The 23,006-nt window shown below is 26.3% G+C and overlaps 1 protein-coding gene across 2 annotated transcripts in view; it reads right to left on the minus strand.

The window, feature by feature from the left end:
* Positions 1-23,006, minus strand: part of LOC100214450 (uncharacterized) — a 101,820-nt gene that overhangs the window by 72,814 nt on the left and 6,000 nt on the right. For both annotated transcript variants that reach the window (XM_065818189.1, XM_065818190.1), the window contains 18 exons: positions 21,685-21,849; positions 21,376-21,543; positions 20,597-20,768; positions 20,188-20,371; positions 18,549-18,755; positions 18,140-18,336; positions 17,526-17,638; positions 16,432-16,644; positions 15,239-15,437; positions 13,814-14,027; positions 13,335-13,596; positions 11,922-13,090; positions 2,279-2,574; positions 2,043-2,159; positions 1,765-1,871; positions 1,349-1,403; positions 982-1,151; positions 205-280 (listed from right to left, as the gene is read on the minus strand). In XM_065818189.1, coding sequence (XP_065674261.1) covers positions 205-280; positions 982-1,151; positions 1,349-1,403; positions 1,765-1,871; positions 2,043-2,159; positions 2,279-2,574; positions 11,922-13,090; positions 13,335-13,596; positions 13,814-14,027; positions 15,239-15,437; positions 16,432-16,644; positions 17,526-17,638; positions 18,140-18,336; positions 18,549-18,755; positions 20,188-20,371; positions 20,597-20,768; positions 21,376-21,543; positions 21,685-21,849 — 4,084 coding nt within the window. The remainder of the gene's footprint in view (positions 1-204; positions 281-981; positions 1,152-1,348; positions 1,404-1,764; positions 1,872-2,042; positions 2,160-2,278; positions 2,575-11,921; positions 13,091-13,334; positions 13,597-13,813; positions 14,028-15,238; positions 15,438-16,431; positions 16,645-17,525; positions 17,639-18,139; positions 18,337-18,548; positions 18,756-20,187; positions 20,372-20,596; positions 20,769-21,375; positions 21,544-21,684; positions 21,850-23,006) is intronic.

Genomic DNA, 23,006 nt, shown 5'->3' on the forward strand with positions numbered 1-23,006 from the left:
AATACGCATTTATTATGTATTTAATATGTATTTATTAATATAGCAAAACTGTTATATTATTTTGAGTAGTAAATAATAGATAAAAAAAACTTAAAACAAAAAATTTTGTAAAAATTGAAAAAGTCACAACATCCACAAAAAATAAAAGATATGTATTATTGTAAAAACGAATATATAAAAAGCATGAACTATAAGAGAACTCACTTTTACTTTAATTGGCAACGAAGAGCAGCTAAAGTGATAAACTCCACTTTGAGAAAGAGCTCGTACCATACAACGCCTAAATAATTATTCAAAAACAACATTTAAAATTTAAATATTTATTTATGTTTTTAGTGGATTTTTATTCTTATTAAATTTTTTGATGCACTTTTAATGTAATTTAAATTATTGATGCATTTTTATTGTTATTTAATTTTTCTTTAAGCAAATGTTTGTTTTAAATATTTAAAAGGGTATTTTTTATATAAAATGTAGACTTTTTTTTATAACAAATTTTGACTATTTGCAATTTTAAGTCATGTAATAGAGTTTTAAAACATTAAAATAAATTAAAAACAAAAAGAAAAAGAGAGTTAAAAAAAAAGTAAAAACAAATTTATTTATGAGAATAAAGTTAAATTTCCCGGTAAGTGCCGCTAGGTGAATATGTATGTATATGTATATGTGTATATATATGCATGTACATATATATATATATATATGTGTGTGTGTGTATATATATATATATATATATATATATATATATATATATATATATATATATATATATATATATATATGTGTGTGTGTATATATATATATATATATATATATATATATATATATATATATATATATATATATATATATGTATGTATATATATATATATATATATATATATATATATATATATATATATATATATATATATATATATATATATATATATATATAAGCATAACAACACATAGCAGTTTAAAACTAAAGCATATAAAAACCTTGAGGAGAACACAACATCATTATCATCTGCTTCTGTTGAATTATCATCTTGGTAGGCAGTTAAAGAACTTAAAACTCCTTTTGGCCACATCCAACAAACGATATCGTTTAAATTTGCAACCACTGGATCCGGCAACACTCGCTTGCTTGTTACTTGAAGTTTGTGTAACTAAAGTTTTAAAAAATTTTTATTATTATAACATGAGAAACGAATAATATTAATACAAAATAGTATTAATAATAAATAAAAAATTAAAATTTACAAAACAATTTTTTTTTTTTATTAATAAAATAATTTATTTCTTCTTATTTGAAAAAAAAGCAAAAAGAAAAAGAACAATATATATGCAATTGTGTTGAACTTACATTTATTTGTGAATGAACGACAACAGAACCAATCAATTGCGCCGAGCCACCAATCCTAAATAACGTATAATAAAACTATTGGACGCTTACCCAGACATAAGTAATTACATATAATTAAAATAACAAATTAGTTGAACATTATTTTTTTTTAAATATTTAAATAATCGCTGTTTTATTATCTGATATTGATTAATTTTATATTATTTTTATTTATCAAAAAATTTATTTTATTAATTTAAATTTTATATATGTCCGGAGTTAGCATCAAACTTTGGACCTTTTAGATGAAGAACATGCTCTAACTAATGATACACACCTGTCTTAAATTAAACTATACCTATTAAATGTACTCCATCCAATAGAGCAAAATGAGATGAAAAATATTTAAAATTAAAAAACAGCACCTAAATATTTACCCTTTAAAAATGTATGTTCCATTTTTATTTAACTGTAGAAAATATGCACCATATAAAGGTTGACTTGGACAATTTAAAGACAATAGATATTTTTTGCCAAGCAACACCTAAAAATAAAATATCATTCAACAAAATACACAACAAAATAAAATATTTATAGTTTTTCACTAATGGGATAAATTTTTAGCTGTTTTTGAACTTTAACACTAATTCTGGTATTTCAAAAAACAAGACATAACAAAACTGAATGCAGCTGTTAACAATGTTACTAATTTTACCTGGCTAATGGAGTTTACTTCTTTAACACTTGTCCACTTCCACCAAACAAAATCACCTTTTGATGCATATAAAACTCTTGGCTCGAACCCAGTGTCTTTCAATTTGACTTCATGATGCTATGTAATAAATTTTTATTAAATAGATTACAACTAATGTTATTTGTAACAATAACTTTGAGCGACTATATTTGTAATAAGTTATTTTGATGAAATTCAAAATTTAAAAAAAATCTAACTTTAGCTTTTGGTTTGGATATTAGGCAACACCATCTCGTACTTTCACCATTTTCAGTTAAAGTAGATCGATATGCTTCTACACCACATTTTTCCATAATAGTACAGTAAACCCCAGCATTTTTAGTAACCATTGTAAATTCATTATCTATAAGACAACACCCTGTGGCAGATTGTGCTTCAATGTGTTGGCCAAGATTTTCATCTTCAAACAATTTAGATAATTTAAAATCCTCTTGCATTTCTTCAGGATGCCATGTCCACCAAATTCTATCACCTTCAGTAACTGATCCTAATGCTAAATTAATACATTTTTTATTTAACAACACACAGATTAATGAAATTAAATTTTATGTATAAATAATGTGCTACAAATTAATACACATGGGTCATTCCATGCCAACTGGACCAAGGTCCAACATGAACCCCCTCAGATTTTGTTGAAACTTAGTGAAATTGTTAATATCCATCAGAAAAGCAATTCCTGCTAATTTCAGCATAAAATTTTTTGTGGTTCATGAGATATGGTCATTTGAAATTTCTGATTTTTCCAAAAATAAAAACTTCAGTAGTAAAAACATGATTTGTTCATATTTTGAAGCTCTATATTTTAGAAACGAAATTTCAGAAAACCTTCTAGTTTTTTTATTGTATACAACTCTAGACTTACTTTAATAAAACTTTGACATTGAATTCTTGAATATCACATTTTTTCCATGTCTACCTAAAAAACCGAAAAAATTGTTTGCAAGTATAAAAAGTTGATTTTTGATGAGTCAATATACAAAACCTGCAGTTTAAGAAGTGAAAAGAAATATTTTTTTCGTTTCTATATATGGTAGGCTTCTAAATTTTTAGAAATTTACTAATAAGATACAATTCAGTAAAAAATTATAGACCTCTAAAAATGGCTGCGGCTAAAACTTAGGAAAATGTGCCTCCATTTCAAACCACCGGTAACCTAGGATCAATACTGGTTTTAAAAGGATTTTTTTTTTCTTCTAATTTAACAGACTTTATTACAGTGATTTCAGAAAAAAAATAGTGGGTAATCATGGTGACAAAATAAGAACAATGAAAATTACCCAAAATACATTAAAAACAATAAAAATAAAGTTATTGTTGCACTTTAGTTTGTATTAGATATTGTAATACAAAGTATGTATGAGTTTAAAAGTATTTCATAATCAGTACTAGAAATAAGTCTTTAATTAAGCCTGAATTAAACTCAATTTTTAGATAGCCCTAGCTCTTTCCTACCCACCCCCCTTTTCTGATTATTTACTTTTTAACATTCACATTTTTTCCAGAACTTAGAAAAAAAGTGTAATTGAACACTTCTCCTTACATGGTGTGTCTGGTTTTATGTCTGATGTATAAAATGCCTTTATGCCCAAACACACCACTAAACATACACATAAAAACTGAAATTTAGTTTTTAATGTTTTTGTATAAAACTTATTAGTAGCCTATTAGGTAAAACTGAAATGAAAGACTTTTAGTCTAATTTACCTAATATTTAATATCATGACTATAAATTTTATAATATTTTTTCAATGCATTCACGATTCCACCCTTCCTCATTAATTTGACTTATTTGATTATCATTTTTAAATTTAGATTACAACTTATACCAAGTTTTAAGAGTTATTTGACTTGTCAACATAATGCAATGTTGATTATGTAATAAATAATATTATTATGCAATAAACAATCAATATAAAAATTGAATCTTTTAAATAATTTTTGCTAAAAAACTTAGACCAAAGTAGTGTATTCCTATTGGAGGTGCTTCAGGTCTCCATTAAGTATTTGTTTGTGAGTACGACCAAAATGCAAAACTTTTAGCATTACAAATACCAGATATTTCAGACTATAAAGACCTCTTACATTATTTGTATGTGACTTAACAAATCGAGACTGCATGCTGCACAGTTGCAATAACTGCCCAGATACCAACACACTAAAAGAGTATCTTACTGCTTTGTTTGATAGACATAGCATGGAAGATATCACTTTTAATCAGTGGCAAAAAGCCAACAAAAAACATGATATAGTTCCAGTCACTCTTCCTATGTATAATTTTATTGAAAAAACTTGTCAACAAATAGACCAATTTAGAGACTACCCTTATATAGTAAAAATGAAAAATCAATTACCAAGCAATAATATTTAATCATTACCAAGTAATCATATTTTACATAAAATGTAAAAGTGTTTGTATCATTTCAGACCATTTGCAACACAATACAACCTCAATTCATTGTATCATTTATGAAGTAATAAAACAAAAGAGTAGTTGCCCTACTTTATTTATTGCATTTATTTTAGTGATGGTGCATGTTCACAAAACAAAAAATTATAAAAACATATCTAACTTATGTCACCATGAACTAGATCATAAAGTATCTGCAGATTGGCATTTTTTCACTACATCACATGGAAAGAGTGCTTGAAATGGTGTTGGGGGCTCTGTCAAAAGACTTGTAGCTAAGGCCAGTTTACAATCACTTTTAGATCCTATCAATTCACCTGAGAAAATGTATGATTGGTGTAGGTGTAAAAATATATGAAATCATCCAGACCATGACACCCTTACATCTCAGAATTTGTTTATTTTTACACCACTTGCAGTCCATATCAAAAAAATAATAACTGCGAAAATTTTAGTTAAAAATACCAATGGGTTCCAGAGATATCGTCACTTTTAAGTTTATTTAAGTGTTTTTCTGAAGTGACTACAAAGCAACTTTGAAATACAGTATCTTCATAATGGCTTGGGGAAGTTTCCTAAAATTTGGTACTCTAATAGATTTTAACTTGAGAAATCCAAAAATAGCATTCTTAAGACTTGATTATCTCAAGAAATGCCTCATTTATCCAATTTTGTTCAAAACTATTGACTTGTAAATTAGTGATTTTCGGAGGTAAAATGAAGACTGTGGCCCAAAATCCCGAGTAAAAAGTTTAATTGTATATCATTATTTCATCTTAGGTCTACTGAAAAAAATTAGATTCATCAATTGTCTCTCTAATACGTGATCAAAATTTGCATTTAAAAATGGTGTCTTTTTAGAAAAATTTAAATTTTGTAACAAAAGCAATTAAAATATTTTTTAAAACATTTATTTGAATAAAACATCAAATAGTGTCATTTATTGACTAGTTTAGGACATTTATAGTCATGGTCAAAGGGAGATACCCTCCCCTCCCACGGGAGGCCTTACGCCCCTCCCCCAATCTCCCTGTTTTTTTTTTTTAGTTTTTTTTTGCATAAAATGAATAAATAATGCAAAAACATACAATTTAATTTTAATTTTGAAAAAAAAAATTTTTAATTATTTCAAATTGGTGACTTAAAACCTTCTTTTATATAAAAAACAAACATAAGTTTTGTTTTGTTCTTTTTAAAGGTATTTACTTGTTTGTATTTTCTTAAAGAATTACTTTTTATTTTATAGTTTTTATATTATTTTGTTAGGTAATAAATAATAAAAATAATTAATATGGAGAAATGTGACATTGGAAAAATTCTTAACATTCATTGCCACAAAACCGGATTTTCAAGAAAACAAGGTTTTGTTCAATTTAAAGATCTTCCTTGTGAAAAACAAGAAGAAATAATATGGCAAGCAAATTTAAAGGAAAAAGTTCAATAAGAATTATATGTTGTTATCATGAGCAATTCTATGGAAAATATTTTGAGAGAAAAATTACAAAGTGTTGCAATCCTTTTGGAACACACAAGGAAAGTAAAAAAATTGCTATAAAAGGTAATCTTACCTTATTTACAACAGAATTGATATGGAAATTAAAAGAAAACAATTTATTATTTATAAAATGTTTGATAATTTCAGTTATTTTAACCACGTAAAACTAAACTTGTTTTTTAGGTAATATAAAGATTTCCATAGACATGGCAAACTATTGGCAAAAAAATAATTTTTATGTAACCCCAGGTTGGAAATTCTGCAGTAAATGTTACAAAAAAGCAATAGAAACTGATGAAGATTTAAATTCACAGGAGGAATGGGAATCCAAAAGTGAGAAAAAAATTAAGTTAGATACCACTATAGAACTGCTTGGAATTTCACAAGTCAAACTAAAAAGTCTTTCAAAACACAGCAAATTGCCTGTAGCAAAACAAAAGTTTGAGAACACTATTGACAGAGTTGCAAAAATGGTCTCATTAGCATATAATATTAAAGAAACTTTTTTAACAACAGAAATAAAAAGCCCCATTTTAAACAAAAACATTAACAATGACTTTGAAGTGTCTGAGTATCTTGTTGGAACAGCAAGAAAAGTTAAAAATGAGAATGGAATTCTATCATTACCCGGAAAAAAAACTGGAAACCCACTTTCACCAGAAACAGTTAATTTAGTGATTAACTGTTAACAAAGTGATGAATTTTCAAGAATGATGCCAGGAAAAGAAGATTATGTAAGTATTAAGAAAAACCAACATGTTCAAAAAAGATTATTGCTACTCAATCTTAATGAATTACATGTTGCATTTAAAAAAGACTACCCTAACGTCAAAGTCAGTTTGTCAAAATTTTGTTCTCTTAAACCTAAATGGTGTATTACAACTAATGCGTCCGGTACCCACAATGTATGTGTTTGCATACATCACCAAAATACAAAATTTCTCATTGATGCCAATAGGTGGAATAAAAGTTATAAAGATTTCATGGCATTGATTGTTTGCTCTCTTGAAAATGCAGAATGTATGTTGCATCGATGTAACCAATGCCCTGGTATTGAAGTGTTAAAAAGTTTTTTAGTGCAGGAGTTTATGGACCATGAGCATGAAGAAGATGTAGTATTTAAGCAATGGCAGAGTACCGATCGTACAACACTACTTTCACAGTCATTGCCACTAGATGAATTTAATGATTTATTATGTGACAGCATTGACAACCTTACCACTCATTCATATATTGCAAAAACACAAAGTAGGTACTTAAAAAACTGTAAAGAAAATCTTAACCAAAACAAATGCTTAATTTTAGGAGATTTTGCTGAAAACTATCAATATGTTGTTCAGGATGAGGTTCAAAGTTATCACTGGAGCAAAAGTCAATGCTCACTTTATACAATTGTACTTTATTTTATAGAGAACAAACTTCTAAAACATAAATCTTTTTGTTACCTTTCAGAAGATGTTGATCATGACACAGGATTTATTTAAAAGACACAGGAAGATATAACTAGAAATATCAAAGAACATCTACCTGATGTATCAAGTGTGAAATACTTTTCCGATGCTTGTGCAGCACAATTTAAAAATTTTAAAAATTTTATCAATCTTTGTCATCACAGTAAAGACTTTGATTTAAATGCTGAATGGGTATTTTTTGCTACCAGTCATGGTAAATCCCCCTGTGATGGTATTGGTGGGACTGTTAAAAGAGTAGTATGTCAAGAAAGTCTAAAACAAATAACTACTGGGCAGATTTTAGATGTTAATTTAATGTACTCCTTTTGTAAAGCCAAGATAAATGTAATTTATTTTAAGTTATTTTCAAAAGAAGAAATTGATCAAACACGAGCACAATTAGAAAAAAGATATTTAGGTGGAAGAACAGTTCCTGGCACAAGGATGTATCATCATTTTATTCCAATTGCTCCAAACACTATAAGTTATAAAAAAATAAGTACTGATGCATGCACTGAAATATTTGATAACATTCCAAAAAGCAAACATTATGTAGATATTTCATTAAATATTAAAAAAATGGATTATATTGCATGTTTTTATGATGGATTTTGGTGGGTAGGGATTGCTGAAGATGTAAGTGAGCTTGATATAAAAGTCAGATTCATGCATCCACATGGACCAGGTAAAAACTTCTTTTGGCCAATGAGAACTGATGAGTGTTGGGTGCTCAATTCTGAAGTTATATGCCTAATTTCTACACCGCGAACAATATCAGGTCGTACATACAACATATCTGATTTAGATTTGAAGAATATAAACTGTTGGTTACAAAAAAAAATTAATTATGTTTAAAATAATTTTGTTTTTATTTTATTTACCTATTTTGCATTTAAAATGTCTTTTATTTTTTTCAAATTCTTGAATTGTAGGCTGAGAAGGAGGGGTGGGGGTTTAAATAAATCACAAATCACTCCCATCTTATTATGTCAATGACTATATTAGTCTAAAACTACATAAAGATATTGATTGTCAAAATGTTTTAAAAACGTTTTAATATCTTTGGTTTTAAAATTTATGACTTAAAATCGTAAAAAGATCTTTGAAATAAGAGGTAAGTATTTATCGATTTGAAGTAACGCAAATAAACTGTTTCTCAAACTTAAACTGAAAAAATATGTTTTTAAAATGTATTTTAACAATCAACTATTATTTATTCATTTTATGTAAAAAAAAAAAAAAAAAAAAATCTAGGGAGATGGGGGGAGGCGTGGGGGCCTCCCGTGGGAGGGGAGGGCGTCTTCTATGGCCCATGACTATAAATATCCTAAACTAGTCAATAAATAACACTTTTTGATGTTTTATTCAAATAAATGTTTTACAAAATATTTTAATTGCTTTTGTTACAAAATTTAAATTTTTCTAAAAAGACACCATTTTTAAATGCAAATTTTGATCATGTATTAGAGAGACAATTGATGAATCTAATTTTTTTCAGTAGACCTAAGATGAAATAATGATATACAATTAAATTTTTTACTCGGGATTTTGGGCCACAGTCTTTATTTTAACTCCAAAAATCACTAATTTACAAGTCAATAATTTTGAACAAAATTGGACAAATGAGGCATTTCTTGAGATAATCGAGTCTTGAGGGTGCTTTTTTTGGATTCCTTAAGTTAAAATCTATTAGAGTACCAAATTTTAGGAAACTTCCCCAAGCCATTATGAAGATACTGTATGTCAAAGTTGCTTTGTAGTCATTTCAGAAAATCACTAAAATGCTGAGTCAGCATTATTTCAAGTGACGATATCTATGGAACCAATTGGTATTTTTAACTAAAATTTTTGCAGTTATATTTTTTTGATATGGACTGCAAGTGGTGTAAAAATAAACAAATTCTGAGACGTAAGGGTGTCGAAAATTATTTTTTTGGATGATTTCATATATTTTTGCCCGTAGGCAAAATATCAAAAGAATATATTTTGAATACATTTCAAATGATGCAATTGTATTATTAAATTAAATTTTATATTGCATAAAGTTTAAATTAGAAGAACATTATGCTACTTGTTCAACAATTCCAGGAACAAAAACCATTGTTTTATACCACAATCATTATCTACTTTACAGATGAGACAGGTGTCATTTGACAATATGTATACTAATGTATATGTACCTGAAATGCAGCATATAGTTACACTTGCTTCTCTTTCACCAGGATTTAATTTACCATGTGTTTATGATGCAAAATGATTTTTAGGCAATATTATAGAAATATCTAAAGAAAATCATAATGTTTTTATCAAGTTCATGAAGCAGTCTATTTCCTTAAACACTTTTACTCGGCCACAAATAAAAGGTATTTGCCGTGTTCCAATAACGCATGTTTTATGCAAAACTTCATCTTTAAAAGTTCAATCAACTATATCTTTTTTTTTGTTGGCTTTTTGCCACTGATTAAAAGTGATATCTTCCATGCTATGTCTATCAAACAAAGCAGTAAGATACTCTTTTAGTGTGTTGGTATCTGGGCAGTTATTGCAACTGTGCAGCATGCAGTCTCGATTTGTTAAGTCACATACAAATAATGTAAGAGGTCTTTATAGTCTGAAATATCTGGTATTTGTAATGCTAAAAGTTTTGCATTTTGGCCGTACTCACAAACACATACTTAATGGAGACCTGAAGCACCTCCAATAGGAATACACTACTTTGGTCTAAGTTTTTTAGCAAAAATTATTTAAAAGATTCAATTTTTATATTGATTGTTTATTGCATAATAATATTATTTATTACATAATCAACATTGCATTATGTTGACAAGTCAAATAACTCTTAAAACTTGGTATAAGTTGTAATCTTATAACTTGGTATAAGTTGTAATCTTATAACTTGATATAAGTTGTAATCTTATAACTTGGTATAAGTTGTAATCTTATAACTTGGTATAAGTTGTAATCTTATAACTTGGTATAAGTTGTAATCTTATAACTTGGTATAAGTTGTAATCTAAATTTAAAAATGATAATCAAATAAGTCAAATTAATGAGGAAGGGTGGAATCGTGAATGCATTGAAAAAATATTATAAAATTTATAGTCATGATATTAAATATTAGGTAAATTAGACTAAAAGTCTTTCATTTCAGTTTTACCTAATAGGCTACTAATAAGTTTTATACAAAAACATTAAAAACTAAATTTCAGTTTTTATGTGTATGTTTAGTGGTGTGTTTGGGCATAAAGGCATTTTATACATCAGACATAAAACCAGACACACCATGTAAGGAGAAGTGTTCAATTACACTTTTTTTCTAAGTTCTGGAAAAAATGTGAATGTTAAAAAGTAAATAATCAGAAAAGGGGGGTGGGTAGGAAAGAGCTAGGGCTATCTAAAAATTGAGTTTAATTCAGGCTTAATTAAAGACTTATTTCTAGTACTGATTATGAAATACTTTTAAACTCATACATACTTTGTATTACAATATCTAATACAAACTAAAGTGCAACAATAACTTTATTTTTATTGTTTTTAATGTATTTTGGGTAATTTTCATTGTTCTTATTTTGTCACCATGATTACCCACTATTTTTTTTCTGAAATCACTGTAATAAAGTCTGTTAAATTAGAAGAAAAAAAAAATCCTTTTAAAACCAGTATTGATCCTAGGTTACCGGTGGTTTGAAATGGAGGCACATTTTCCTAAGTTTTAGCCGCAGCCATTTTTAGAGGTCTATAATTTTTTACTGAATTGTATCTTATTAGTAAATTTCTAAAAATTTAGAAGCCTACCATATATAGAAACTAAAAAAATATTTCTTTTCACTTCTTAAACTGCAGGTTTTGTATATTGACTCATCAAAAATCAACTTTTTATACTTGCAAACAATTTTTTCGGTTTTTTAGGTAGACATGGAAAAAATGTGATATTCAAGAATTCAATGTCAAAGTTTTATTAAAGTAAGTCTAGAGTTGTATACAATAAAAAAACTAGAAGGTTTTCTGAAATTTCGTTTCTAAAATATAGAGCTTCAAAATATGAACAAATCATGTTTTTACTACTGAAGTTTTTATTTTTGGAAAAATCAGAAATTTCAAATGACCATATCTCATGAACCACAAAAAATTTTATGCTGAAATTAGCAGGAATTGCTTTTCTGATGGATATTAACAAAACCACTAAGTTTCATCAAAATCTGAGGGGTCCATGTTGAAATCCTAAAATTTTGGTCCATTTGGCATGGAATGACCCATATACAATAATATTAATTCAAAAAATTATCTGATGACACTATAGCTTTTAAAAAAAAATTTTGATACTCAATTAAACAGTTAAAAACAATAAAAATTTAACTAATAAACAAAAAAATAACTTTTTAACAAAAAATGCTGTTTAGTATGCAGTACAACTTGCATAAGCATTTTTAAGGTTTTAAAACCATTGAATTAAAAACCTAATAACTTTTCTGAAAAATTTTTACCTGGAAGGAACTGTTGTGGTGAAACTCTAACTACATGTTGTGGTGTTATGGGCTTGACTAAAACAACACACTTTGCAGAGGTTTCCTTATCACAAATCTCAAAAACTCCAATATCTTTAAAATCGAAAGCTAGAATGCAAGCATGTGATTTTAAATTACTATCTAAGAGTAAAACATCTGGGAACTCTAAAAGTTGGCAAACTCGTTTAATAAACACACAATGAAGAGGTCTATTTTCGTTGGAAAGGTCATCAGGGTGTAATTTATTTTTCCATTGCACCCATACTCTTTCCCCAGCATTAATTTCTAACAGACACAATGAAAAGTTATTGTTTCTGAGTTCCAACAAATGTTCTTTTCTTTTTTCCAACACTTGCACAACAAAAGTAGCTTTTGAACAATAGCCTTCAACACCAGGATTAACAATCTTGTTTCCAGGTTTAGCAACCTCAGTAATAAAATAAAAAATACCAGGTTTTGTAAATGTTTGAAAATAAGTTCCACTAGGAGATGAGTGCTCAGCATTTTTTAAACTGATATACCCACCGTGCTTTAAACAATACTTTACTTCAGTTACAGAGTGATAAATGCAACAGTCATTCCAAACCCAACGGATTGTGTCTCCTTTATAGAGTTTTAAAAGAGGCTTCTTAAATCCTTCATCAGTTACTTCAACATCGATAATGGGCTTTGGTCTCACAACAACTTTTAATGATGGATGTTCAGCGAATGCAAAAAAATACTCATTGCTACAATTAAATTCCTGAGTCCAAGTTTGTGTGTGTTGTAAAACAGCTCCACTTGTAAAACCATTACAAACTGCAACACCACTTTGCTGTACTTGGTAAATACTTTGATTAATTAAATGTTTAGCATCAGACATAAGTTGGAAAGTAATAGCTTCACCTTCAAATATTGAGACTTCATTTGGTTTAAACTGAATTGAATTGATTGAAACAACTTTGCTATTCTTTTCAACAACACCGCCATGTTCTTGATATTTTAAGGTACAGTACTCGACTTCAGAATCTTTTTTTTCCTTTTTTACTGATTTAGTCACACTTTTTTGTTGAGTTTTTTTGTTCTTGTGGGTGTTTGGCTGATTTTTTTCATCACTTGTGTTTGCTGAATCTGTAGTCGTCCAGTCCAGAGGTTTTACCCAGAAACGTCTTTAAATAAAATAACATTTATAACAAGAAGATGATTATGATGATTATGATGATGATGACGATAATGATGATGATGATGGTAGCGGTGGTGGTGGTGGTGGTGGTGGTGGTAGTGGTGGTAATGATGATGATGTTCTAAAGCAAGTCTTTAAATATGAAACGAACATCTACTTATTAAAAAGATTAATGGAAACATTGAAACATATGTAAAATAACTTTTGCCACTGATCTTAAAACATCTCACCTTGATGTTAACACCTTGCTTGGTAAGGTTCCTTTAATTAAAGCAACAGCTCTAACAAATTTCAGCCCAGAATTTTCTAAAGCAACACCATTATGTTCATCATAACGTTTTGTTTGTGGATCACCAATTACAGGCATGGTTCCATCTGTTGTATAATAAACATCAGCACCTTGAAGGTCTATCGAAAGAAAAACTTTATGCCCTTCTTTCACACTGCCTCCATTATAATCTGATACTATTTCTGGTGCTTGAACTTTTTCATCTGACAAATTAAAAAAAGGAACAAAATCTTTAAATGTTTAAACTCCTTATTAAGAGTTATTATAAATTAAAACTTTAAATAATAAAATATTTTAAATATACATTGTATTTAATATCAGAAAATAATTATTAATATTGTAATATAGTTTGAAACTTAGCTCAATTTATAAATACAAAAAAAGAAACTTCAAAATTAATGAACATATTTAAAAAGACACCTGAGTCAGCAACATAAACATAACATTCATATTTTCCATTTTGAGATGTTACTTCAACAACAAAAACACCACTCTGAACAAATGATATTACTCGACCAGTATGAGGAATAAACATACTTTCAGCCTCAACTAATTCATCAGTATCTCTTTGTTTAACATTCCATTTCCATGTGTCTTCTTTTTCTTTATTATATGTAAACAAAATATCCTTCCCCTGCATAAGTAAAATGTTTTGTAACTTTCACCATTTTAAACCCAGTTTACTTCAAACAACTTTTAAATAATATTTTTCATAATAAGTTTGAATGCTCAATAAAACACAACCTGACACAAACTAAGGCTTAATGCAGAGTAGTTTCAATTATTGTTGCTACCAATATTTTATACAAAAAATTAACATTTCAATTACAGATTTTTATTTTTTATAATTTGCCTCCTACTACGATAGGGGCTAATCATTTCCTTTTAAAACCAACTCTCTTGGTTAAGACAAATTAGACAAAAAGATAAGTACTACTAATCACTACCCTGCCCTACCACACCAAAAGGAAGCAAGTCCATTTTCAGCCTACAATAAAATTAATTATCTGTTGAAATTAGGAAACAAGTCCCACATTATGGTATATACAAGTTTTACAACATTTTAAACCCTATAGAGTATTACTATTGCATATAATTGCATTGAACCCAGAAGAGTTTTAAAAATAAATTAGTTCTAAGTCTTTTACAAAATCATGTTTCAGTGACTTGCTTCCTTCTGCCTCGGTGGGGCAGTTGACTTGGTGAAGTAATTGACACCAGTTGACTTGATACAAATCAATAATCTTCCTAAATCTTTTTAACTTTCAATTTTAAAAAAAATTTAATCTTAATTTTAATTGTTTTGGATCAATCAAAATATTTCTGGATCCAAAACATCCAAACATTATAGTTGAATAAAAATATAAAAAGTGAAATCAATACAGAAAAAAATGTTTAAACAAAAGTATTATAATAACCATCAAATTAGTCAACAATATTTTTTTAATATATTTTTTTTTGCAACGATTAAAAACCATCTGTCATGTTTTAAATATAATGATCGAAAATAATGATAACTATAATAATAAAGTAAAAAACTGTTTTACTATTATACTAAACAGAGTTACTTACTTTATTTTAAAGTTACCCTTGAAAAAAAGAGTATGCTACTATAAAAAAATTCAAACCAGTCAAATTTTGTTATTTATCACCAATATTGAATAAATAACCAAACTTTATATGGTGTAAAGGAAAAGAAAAAAAAAGAAAAAAAAAAGAAAAAATTTCTTTTAGCAATTGGCTACACTTTAAACCAAAGTTTTGGCAAAAACCAATAAAAATCATTTCCTGCTCTATACTTTGAAAATAAGCGTTAGAAAAAATATTTTATTATGTAAGTTTTACCTTAATAGTATGAATAGTGTCTTGGCGAAAAAATGAAGGATCAATATTTTTAACAATACAATCAGTTTCTGCTGAATCCACCAACACTGTGCTCCATATATCTTCAGGTGAAAACTCTGATAACTGGTCTTTCTTGGTAAGTGACACACAAGTATAATGGTAAACTCCTGGTTGAGAAAAATGTTGACTATGACATCGTCTAATGATTAAAAAAAAAATTATTTATTTTATTGCAGTTCTTATATCCAATACTTAATTATCCATAAGACATTATTAAAAACTTTTAACTATGTATATAGTAAGTAACTGACTTCAATAAAAGTAACTGACTTTAATAAAACTAGGCTGAATTGAATAAAAGTTAAAGTATAAGTTTTAACTTGAAAATAATTTTAAAGTTTTAACTTTAAAAGTTTTAAGTTTTAACTTGAAAATAATTTTAAAGTTTTAACTTTAAAAGTTTTAAGTTTTAACTTGAAAATAATTTTAAAGTTTTAACTTTAAAAGTTTTAAGTTTTAACTTGAAAATAATTTTAAAGTTTTAATTTTAAAATAGCCTATTTTGACTACCATAATGGCTGACTTTAATAAAACTTAGGATGAAAAAAAGCAAAAAAATCATAAGTGTTAATTTTAAAATATACTTAGCACTTAGTTCAGATTTTTCTGACAACTTAAATTGTGTTTACTAATGCATATGATTGATTAAATGCAAAAAAATCAGGAGTCCCCACTCCTGATTTTTTTGCAGAGTTTCAACCTGGCGGTCAATTTGGAGAACAATGTATACATGTTACGCACCATGTTATATACAGGCTATGCTATATGGAATTAAAACATTTGGAACAAAATATGATAGTGGATGAAATGAATCATCTGGAAAAAACAGAAATGATAATCAGGTAGAAGCGTGAACAAAAACAATTAATGAACTAATGTGACGGACTAATTAAAAAGGTAGTTAAAGTAAAAACTGTTAGAGGTGGAAATTTATTTTTTAGGCCTGGAAAAAAAATAAAAAATTTACTTTTTGTTTTAAATTACTTTTTGAATAAGCAAAGGACTTTAATATAATGGAAAAAAAAATGAATTTTCACAAATATTTATATCATTATAGTAACTAATAAAAATCCATTTATAGTAAATAATGAAAAACATTCTGAGCAAAAAAAAGCAAAGCAAACCTGTATTACCTTTCTGTAAAAAGAACCTCATCAGCTTCTTTGTCTCCAGGTTTAAAATAAGTTATTGAACTTGAAACACCTTTTGGCCACATCCAACAAATAATATCTCCAGCACGAGCAACAGCAGGGTCAGGACGTACTGATTTCGGAGAAACTTGTACTTTTATTACTTCCTCTTTGAGTTCAACAACAACAGTCATTAAATGATGTGAAAAATCAATACTTTAAAAATAAAAGAACTTAACACTCAATAAAACATCAAAACATAGTAAATAAACACATCTAATAAAATAAACTATAAAAAGATTTAGTTAAATAAATACTATTTTTAATAAAAAAAAGCCATCAAAATAAGTAACTACATTCAAAATAATTACAAATACCTGACATTTTACATGATGTATACAGGATTATACATTTTATGTAAGAGAGGAGGGGTAGGAGGGGAAATATTTAAAGGGAGATCTCAGATTCTAAGACTCAATCCCTATTTTTCATAAAGAGAAATTTTAATGTACAATAATAAAAATTTTAATAAAATTATAAAAATAAACATTTTTGTAAACTTTTATTACTTCTTTTTATATTCAATACAAACACATTTTAAGTTATTCAAAGAACTAAGTCTTTTTGGTTCAGATAAAGATTTTTTTATTTTAACTTGGCATTTTTACAGAACCCTTTTTGTTCATAACCATTCTCTAAACTTAAAATAATATATACATATTTAATATTAAAAAATTTTGTATAACTTTACAAAATGATGACTACAATCTTGCAAATATTTCTTAAATAAATTTTTATTGAGAGAAAATTTATATTATTTTAAGTTTTTTTTATTAAAATAACATACACTTTAATACACAATATCAAAATTAAAATCATATATATATGTATATATACATATATATATACATATATATATATATATATATATATATATATATATATATATATATATATATATATATATATATACATATATATTCATATATATTCACATATATATATATATATATATATATATATATATATATATATATATATATATATATATATATATATATATATATATATATATATATGATGGAAAATAAACTTACCTTCGAAAGTTATAAGTACCAGTTTCATGGAAACGAAACATAAATGCACCTGTCTTATCTTGTAATGGACATTCAAATAGACTAGGTTCTAATGCCTCACCATTAACACCAATCTAAAATTTATAAGTTTTAGATGTTACTAATCCATGAGTCCAAATTGAATAAATAAAATACATAAAGTAAATATAAAATAAAATATATAACTTTAAATTAAAAATATTCAAAATTAAAATCTCATTAAAAAAAAAAAAACTTTAACACTATTATAAATCCACTAAATACATTAAATTTGCTGATTTTTTAAAAGCTATGTTTTCACTTATAAAGTAAACCAATTTATGTATCGATACCTGATCATACCATACTATATTGTTACTGGATTGTATTATATCATATCACTACTGGATCATATAACACCATATTACTACTTTTGCAGGGGTGGAAATTGGCACCAGGCATTACTAACCCCCCCCCCTACCCTGTGCAGAACATTTCTAAGACAAGCTAGAGGGGAGCAACCAACAATTGTTCATTTTGTCTGATAAAATAACCAGTAGTTGGTTACCCTACTCAAGTGGGTATTGGAGCTAATTTAAAAAAAAAAAAATTTAAACCTGCTCAATTCCAGTAGGATGATTAACTCCCATCCACTTCCACCAAACAAAATCCCCTTTTTTTATTAATAAAGATTTCGGCATAAAACCAAGTTCTTTCAGTTTGACTTCATGATTTTGTGAACTTGGTTGAGAAATAAGGCAGCAAAATCTTTGAGGTGACCCAGTACCTTTGAAATTTTTTGCAGTAAATGTCTCTAAAGGAAATAAAAAGAAAGAAAAATGACAATAAATACCAACAAGTAAATCAATCAATAAACTTCATTATAATTTAAAGACGAAAAAAAAAAAATGCAAACAAGATTAAAAAAAAAACTCATTAAAGTCTCATTTAAGTGTAATAAAAATACATTAATTTCTATTTAAATTCAAATTTTTATTAAAATCTAAATTAAAAAAATATGTTAACCTAATCCACATTTATCAACAGTTGTGGAAAACACACCAACAGATTTAAAAATATTTCGAAACACATGCTCCAGAATGGAACAACATTGTTTGGTAGCATCATTTAAAGAACTACTTTCACTGAGACGTAGAAAGAAAAAATCATCTTCCACTTCGGTGCCACTCCATGTCCACCAAATGCGGTCTCCCTGTATTACGGATCCTAAGGCTAAAAAATAAAGATGTGAAATATATATATATATATATATATATATATATATATATATATATATATATATATATATATATATATATATTTATATATATATATATATGTAAACATATATATTAAACATATAATATATGTATATATTAATGTATATTGCTAATATTAATATATATTTCATATTCCTTATTTTAACATATAAAGGTGATAATTTGATAAAAAAAATTGAAATAAGTTCTTTGGTTGCCATTAAGTATGTCTTAGCAACATAAAGATCCCATTACACATTATTTTGTAATTTTTAGTGTTTTTTATTTGTTTTTGATTTTGTATTCAATGGCTGATGATTGCCCTATAGACATGAAACTTAAAGAACCATAGAAAAAGTTTTTTTTTTTTTCGTTAATATATATATATATATAAATATATATATATATATATATATATATATATATATATATATATATATATATATACATATATACATATATATATATATATATATATATATATATATATATATATATATATATATGTATATATATACATGCATATATGTATATATATAAATATATACATATGTATATGTATGTATGTATGTATGTATGTATATATATATATATATACATATATATATATATATATATGTATGTATGTATATATATTTATATATATAAATATATATGCATATACATATGTATGTATATATATATATATATATATATATATATATATATATATATATATATATATATATGTATATATGTATATTTTGTTGGTGTATTTTACAAAAAGAGTGCTCAATGTTCTTAAAGAACAGAGCAATAATAAATTAGTAAAAAACACTTATCTAACTATTTCTTCAACTTGAAGTTTCACCATTGCTGGATCATCAGGAAGAGTATATGTATATATGTATATATACATATATATATATACATATATATATGTTTTTTTGTATATGTATAACTATATATGTATAACTATATATGTATATCTATATCCATATATATATATATATATATATATATATATATATATATATATATATATATATATATATATATATATATATATATATATATATATATATATATATATATATATATATATATATATATATATATATATATATATATATATATATATATATATATATATATATATATATATATATATATATATATATATATATATATATATATATATATATGGATATCTATATCTATATACATGTATATGTGTGTGTATATCTATATATATATATTTATGTGTGTGTATGTGTGTGTGCATGTGTGTGTGTGTATATATATACACACTATTTTGTTATCTTCAAATTATACAGAAAATTAATTTTACACCCATTTTTTAATAGTTTCATTATTTTAAAATACCATAATAAAAATCAAATGAATAAATTAAGGGAAAAACTTACCAGGAACAAATTCATCTCCTGTTATTTTAATGACATGCTGTTTTGGAGCAGGTTTTACTATTAAAACACATTTCAGTTGTGGTCGTTCTCCATCAAGAATTTCATAGATCCCAGCATTTGTGAATAGATATGAGAACAAACCTGCATAGCGAGCAGGGTAAGAATCTTCAGCAACAACTGTGTCCTAAATTTATTCAATAAATTGATTATTTTTAAGTTTAAACTATTCTAGATTTATAAATATAATAAAGTTTGAAAGACAAAAATATTTTTTATATTAATATTCAAAAATATTATTTTTTAAATCCTAAGTCAACATTATAGTTGTTGATTGTTAAACATAGTTAACAAAAACTTTTTACTCACAGTATTTAACATAACAAGTGATTAAAAACAAATTAAACAAAACCTCGTCTACACTTTGAACTTGGTTAAGTTCACATATCTTTTTGATAAGAACAGAATGAGCAGTTGTAGAAGACTTCTTGCTTTGACGCCAATGTACCCAAACTCTGTCTCCTACCAACACTTCATATAAGACATGTGTGAAACCAATGTCTTTAATGTCAAGCAAATGCTCCCTGAAATATTTTTATCTTGTCACAGAACCATAAATAAAAATAAATAAAAAAGCAAACATATAAAAATGAAATATAATAAAAAAAAACATAAAAATGCATAGAATGTAATATAATAAAGCTTGCAAAGAGCTTAAAAATACAGGACAACTATTAGTGCAGGAGCAAGTATCTTTTTTAATTCCGTTAAATCTGTGCCAAAAAAATTTGTTAAAAAATATACTACCTACATAGTATATTTATATAAACACTATGCTTATGGGTAGCTAAATTCATAGGGTAGGTAATAAAAAAAATAATTTCAAATTCAAAAAAATTTAAAATATTCATTCCAAATTGTTTGTTAGTTAAATGTTCTATAAGATTTTATTTGAAACTAAATGTTTTGTTTATGTATTAAGAGGAGAAACATAGCATAATTTATGCATATGAGAAATGTATCTCAACTTACGATATGCTGGCCACTAAAAAGCTTGTTTTACTTCCGTGCAACAAAAACTAAATATTATACTGTTATTACATATAATATAGTTCAAGTTACAAAAATAAATCCATAAAAACTTTTATTCTTTGATTATAAGCAATAAAAACATAAAAATCTTTTGCGAACCTTGATTTTTCCACAACTTGAACAATACAAAAGGCTTTATCTTCAATTACTGATTGGGTTTCAAAAAAATAGATGCCAGGTATGTTAAAAGTTTGAAAGAATGCTCCAGAATGAGATGGCTCTTGTTTACTACTAAATTTTATGTAACCGCCATGATCTACACAATATCTATTAAATAAAAAACTCCATTAATATTATCAAAGTATAATTGTTTTACATTATTGATTTATAATATTATACAAAATATATTAATAAAACATAATAAAAATAAACTATTTATTACATTTAACAAAAGTTATAAATAAATACTTTCTCTCTGTAATATTATGAAGTTCTGCACAGTTTTTCCATGTCCACCTAACAGTATCTCCTTTGTATAGTCTAACTACAGATCCAGCAAAACCTTCATCAGAAACTTTTACAATTTGAACTGGTTTTGGACTCACAGCAATTTTCAACAATGGAATATTTCCACTAAAAAAAACTTATATATATATATATATATATATATATATATATATATATATATATATATATATATATATATATATATATGTATATATATATTTCTTATATATATACATATATAAAAGAAATTTTCAGAAATGTGTGTGTGTGTGTGTGTGTATATAAAGCGTGTACACGAAATGAATGCGAAAGAATAAGCACGTCATTTTTTTTAAGTTAGTTAAATACAGTGGTTGCATTAAAACCTTTTTAACTATTTTGTATTTTGTTCACAAGGTGTTGTGGTTTCAAAAAAATATGTTAGTTTTTGGATTTAACTTGAAATTAGTTTTTAAAATGACAAAAGAAGAAGGCATAAGAGAAAAAATTATGCACAAATATTTACAAAATCCTAACAGTAGCTACAATTCAATAGCAAAATCGTTGCAAATACATCCATACACTGTTAGTCGTGTTATTCAATGTTTTTCTCAAACAAAATCGATCAAATGCAAATCTGGTGGTGGAAAAAAGCAAGGTTTTAAAGATATAAAACTAGTTAGAAAACAGGTTAACAGTTTTAAGAATAACCCAAGCCTTCACTAAGGGAACGAGCAAAAATATATGAATTTTCTTATAGTTTTGTTGCAATAGTTAGAAACAAACATGGTTTTGTTTCTTTCAAAGCACAAAAAGTGCCCAACCATTCTGAAACCCAACAAAAAAGTGCAAGAACCTGCGGCAGAAAGTTGTATAACAATTTTATTTCTAAAAATTTGTGTATTATTGAAGACGATGAAACTTATATCAAGTATGATCATCAACAAATTCCTGGTGCTGTTTATTATATTGCCAAATATAGAGGAAAAGCAGATAAGAAATTTAAATACACAAAACATGACAAGTTCACTAAAAAAACTTTGATTTGGCAAGCTATTTGCAGTTGTGACAAAAAATCAGCACTTTATATTTCTCAAATATGTGTAAAAGAATGTTTACAAAATGCCTTTTACTTCTCATTAAATCAAACAATAACAGACCTGTGTTCTGGCCTGATTTAGTTTCAATTCATTATTGTAAACTAGCTATGGAATGATATAAAAAGAATAATGTGAAATTTGTGCCTAAAACAGAAAACCCTCCAAACAGCCCAGAATTGAGAGTTATTGAAAAGTATTGGGCTA

This window comes from Hydra vulgaris, chromosome 14 (assembly GCF_038396675.1).
Source record: "Hydra vulgaris chromosome 14, alternate assembly HydraT2T_AEP".
Taxonomy (NCBI): domain Eukaryota; kingdom Metazoa; phylum Cnidaria; class Hydrozoa; order Anthoathecata; family Hydridae; genus Hydra; species Hydra vulgaris.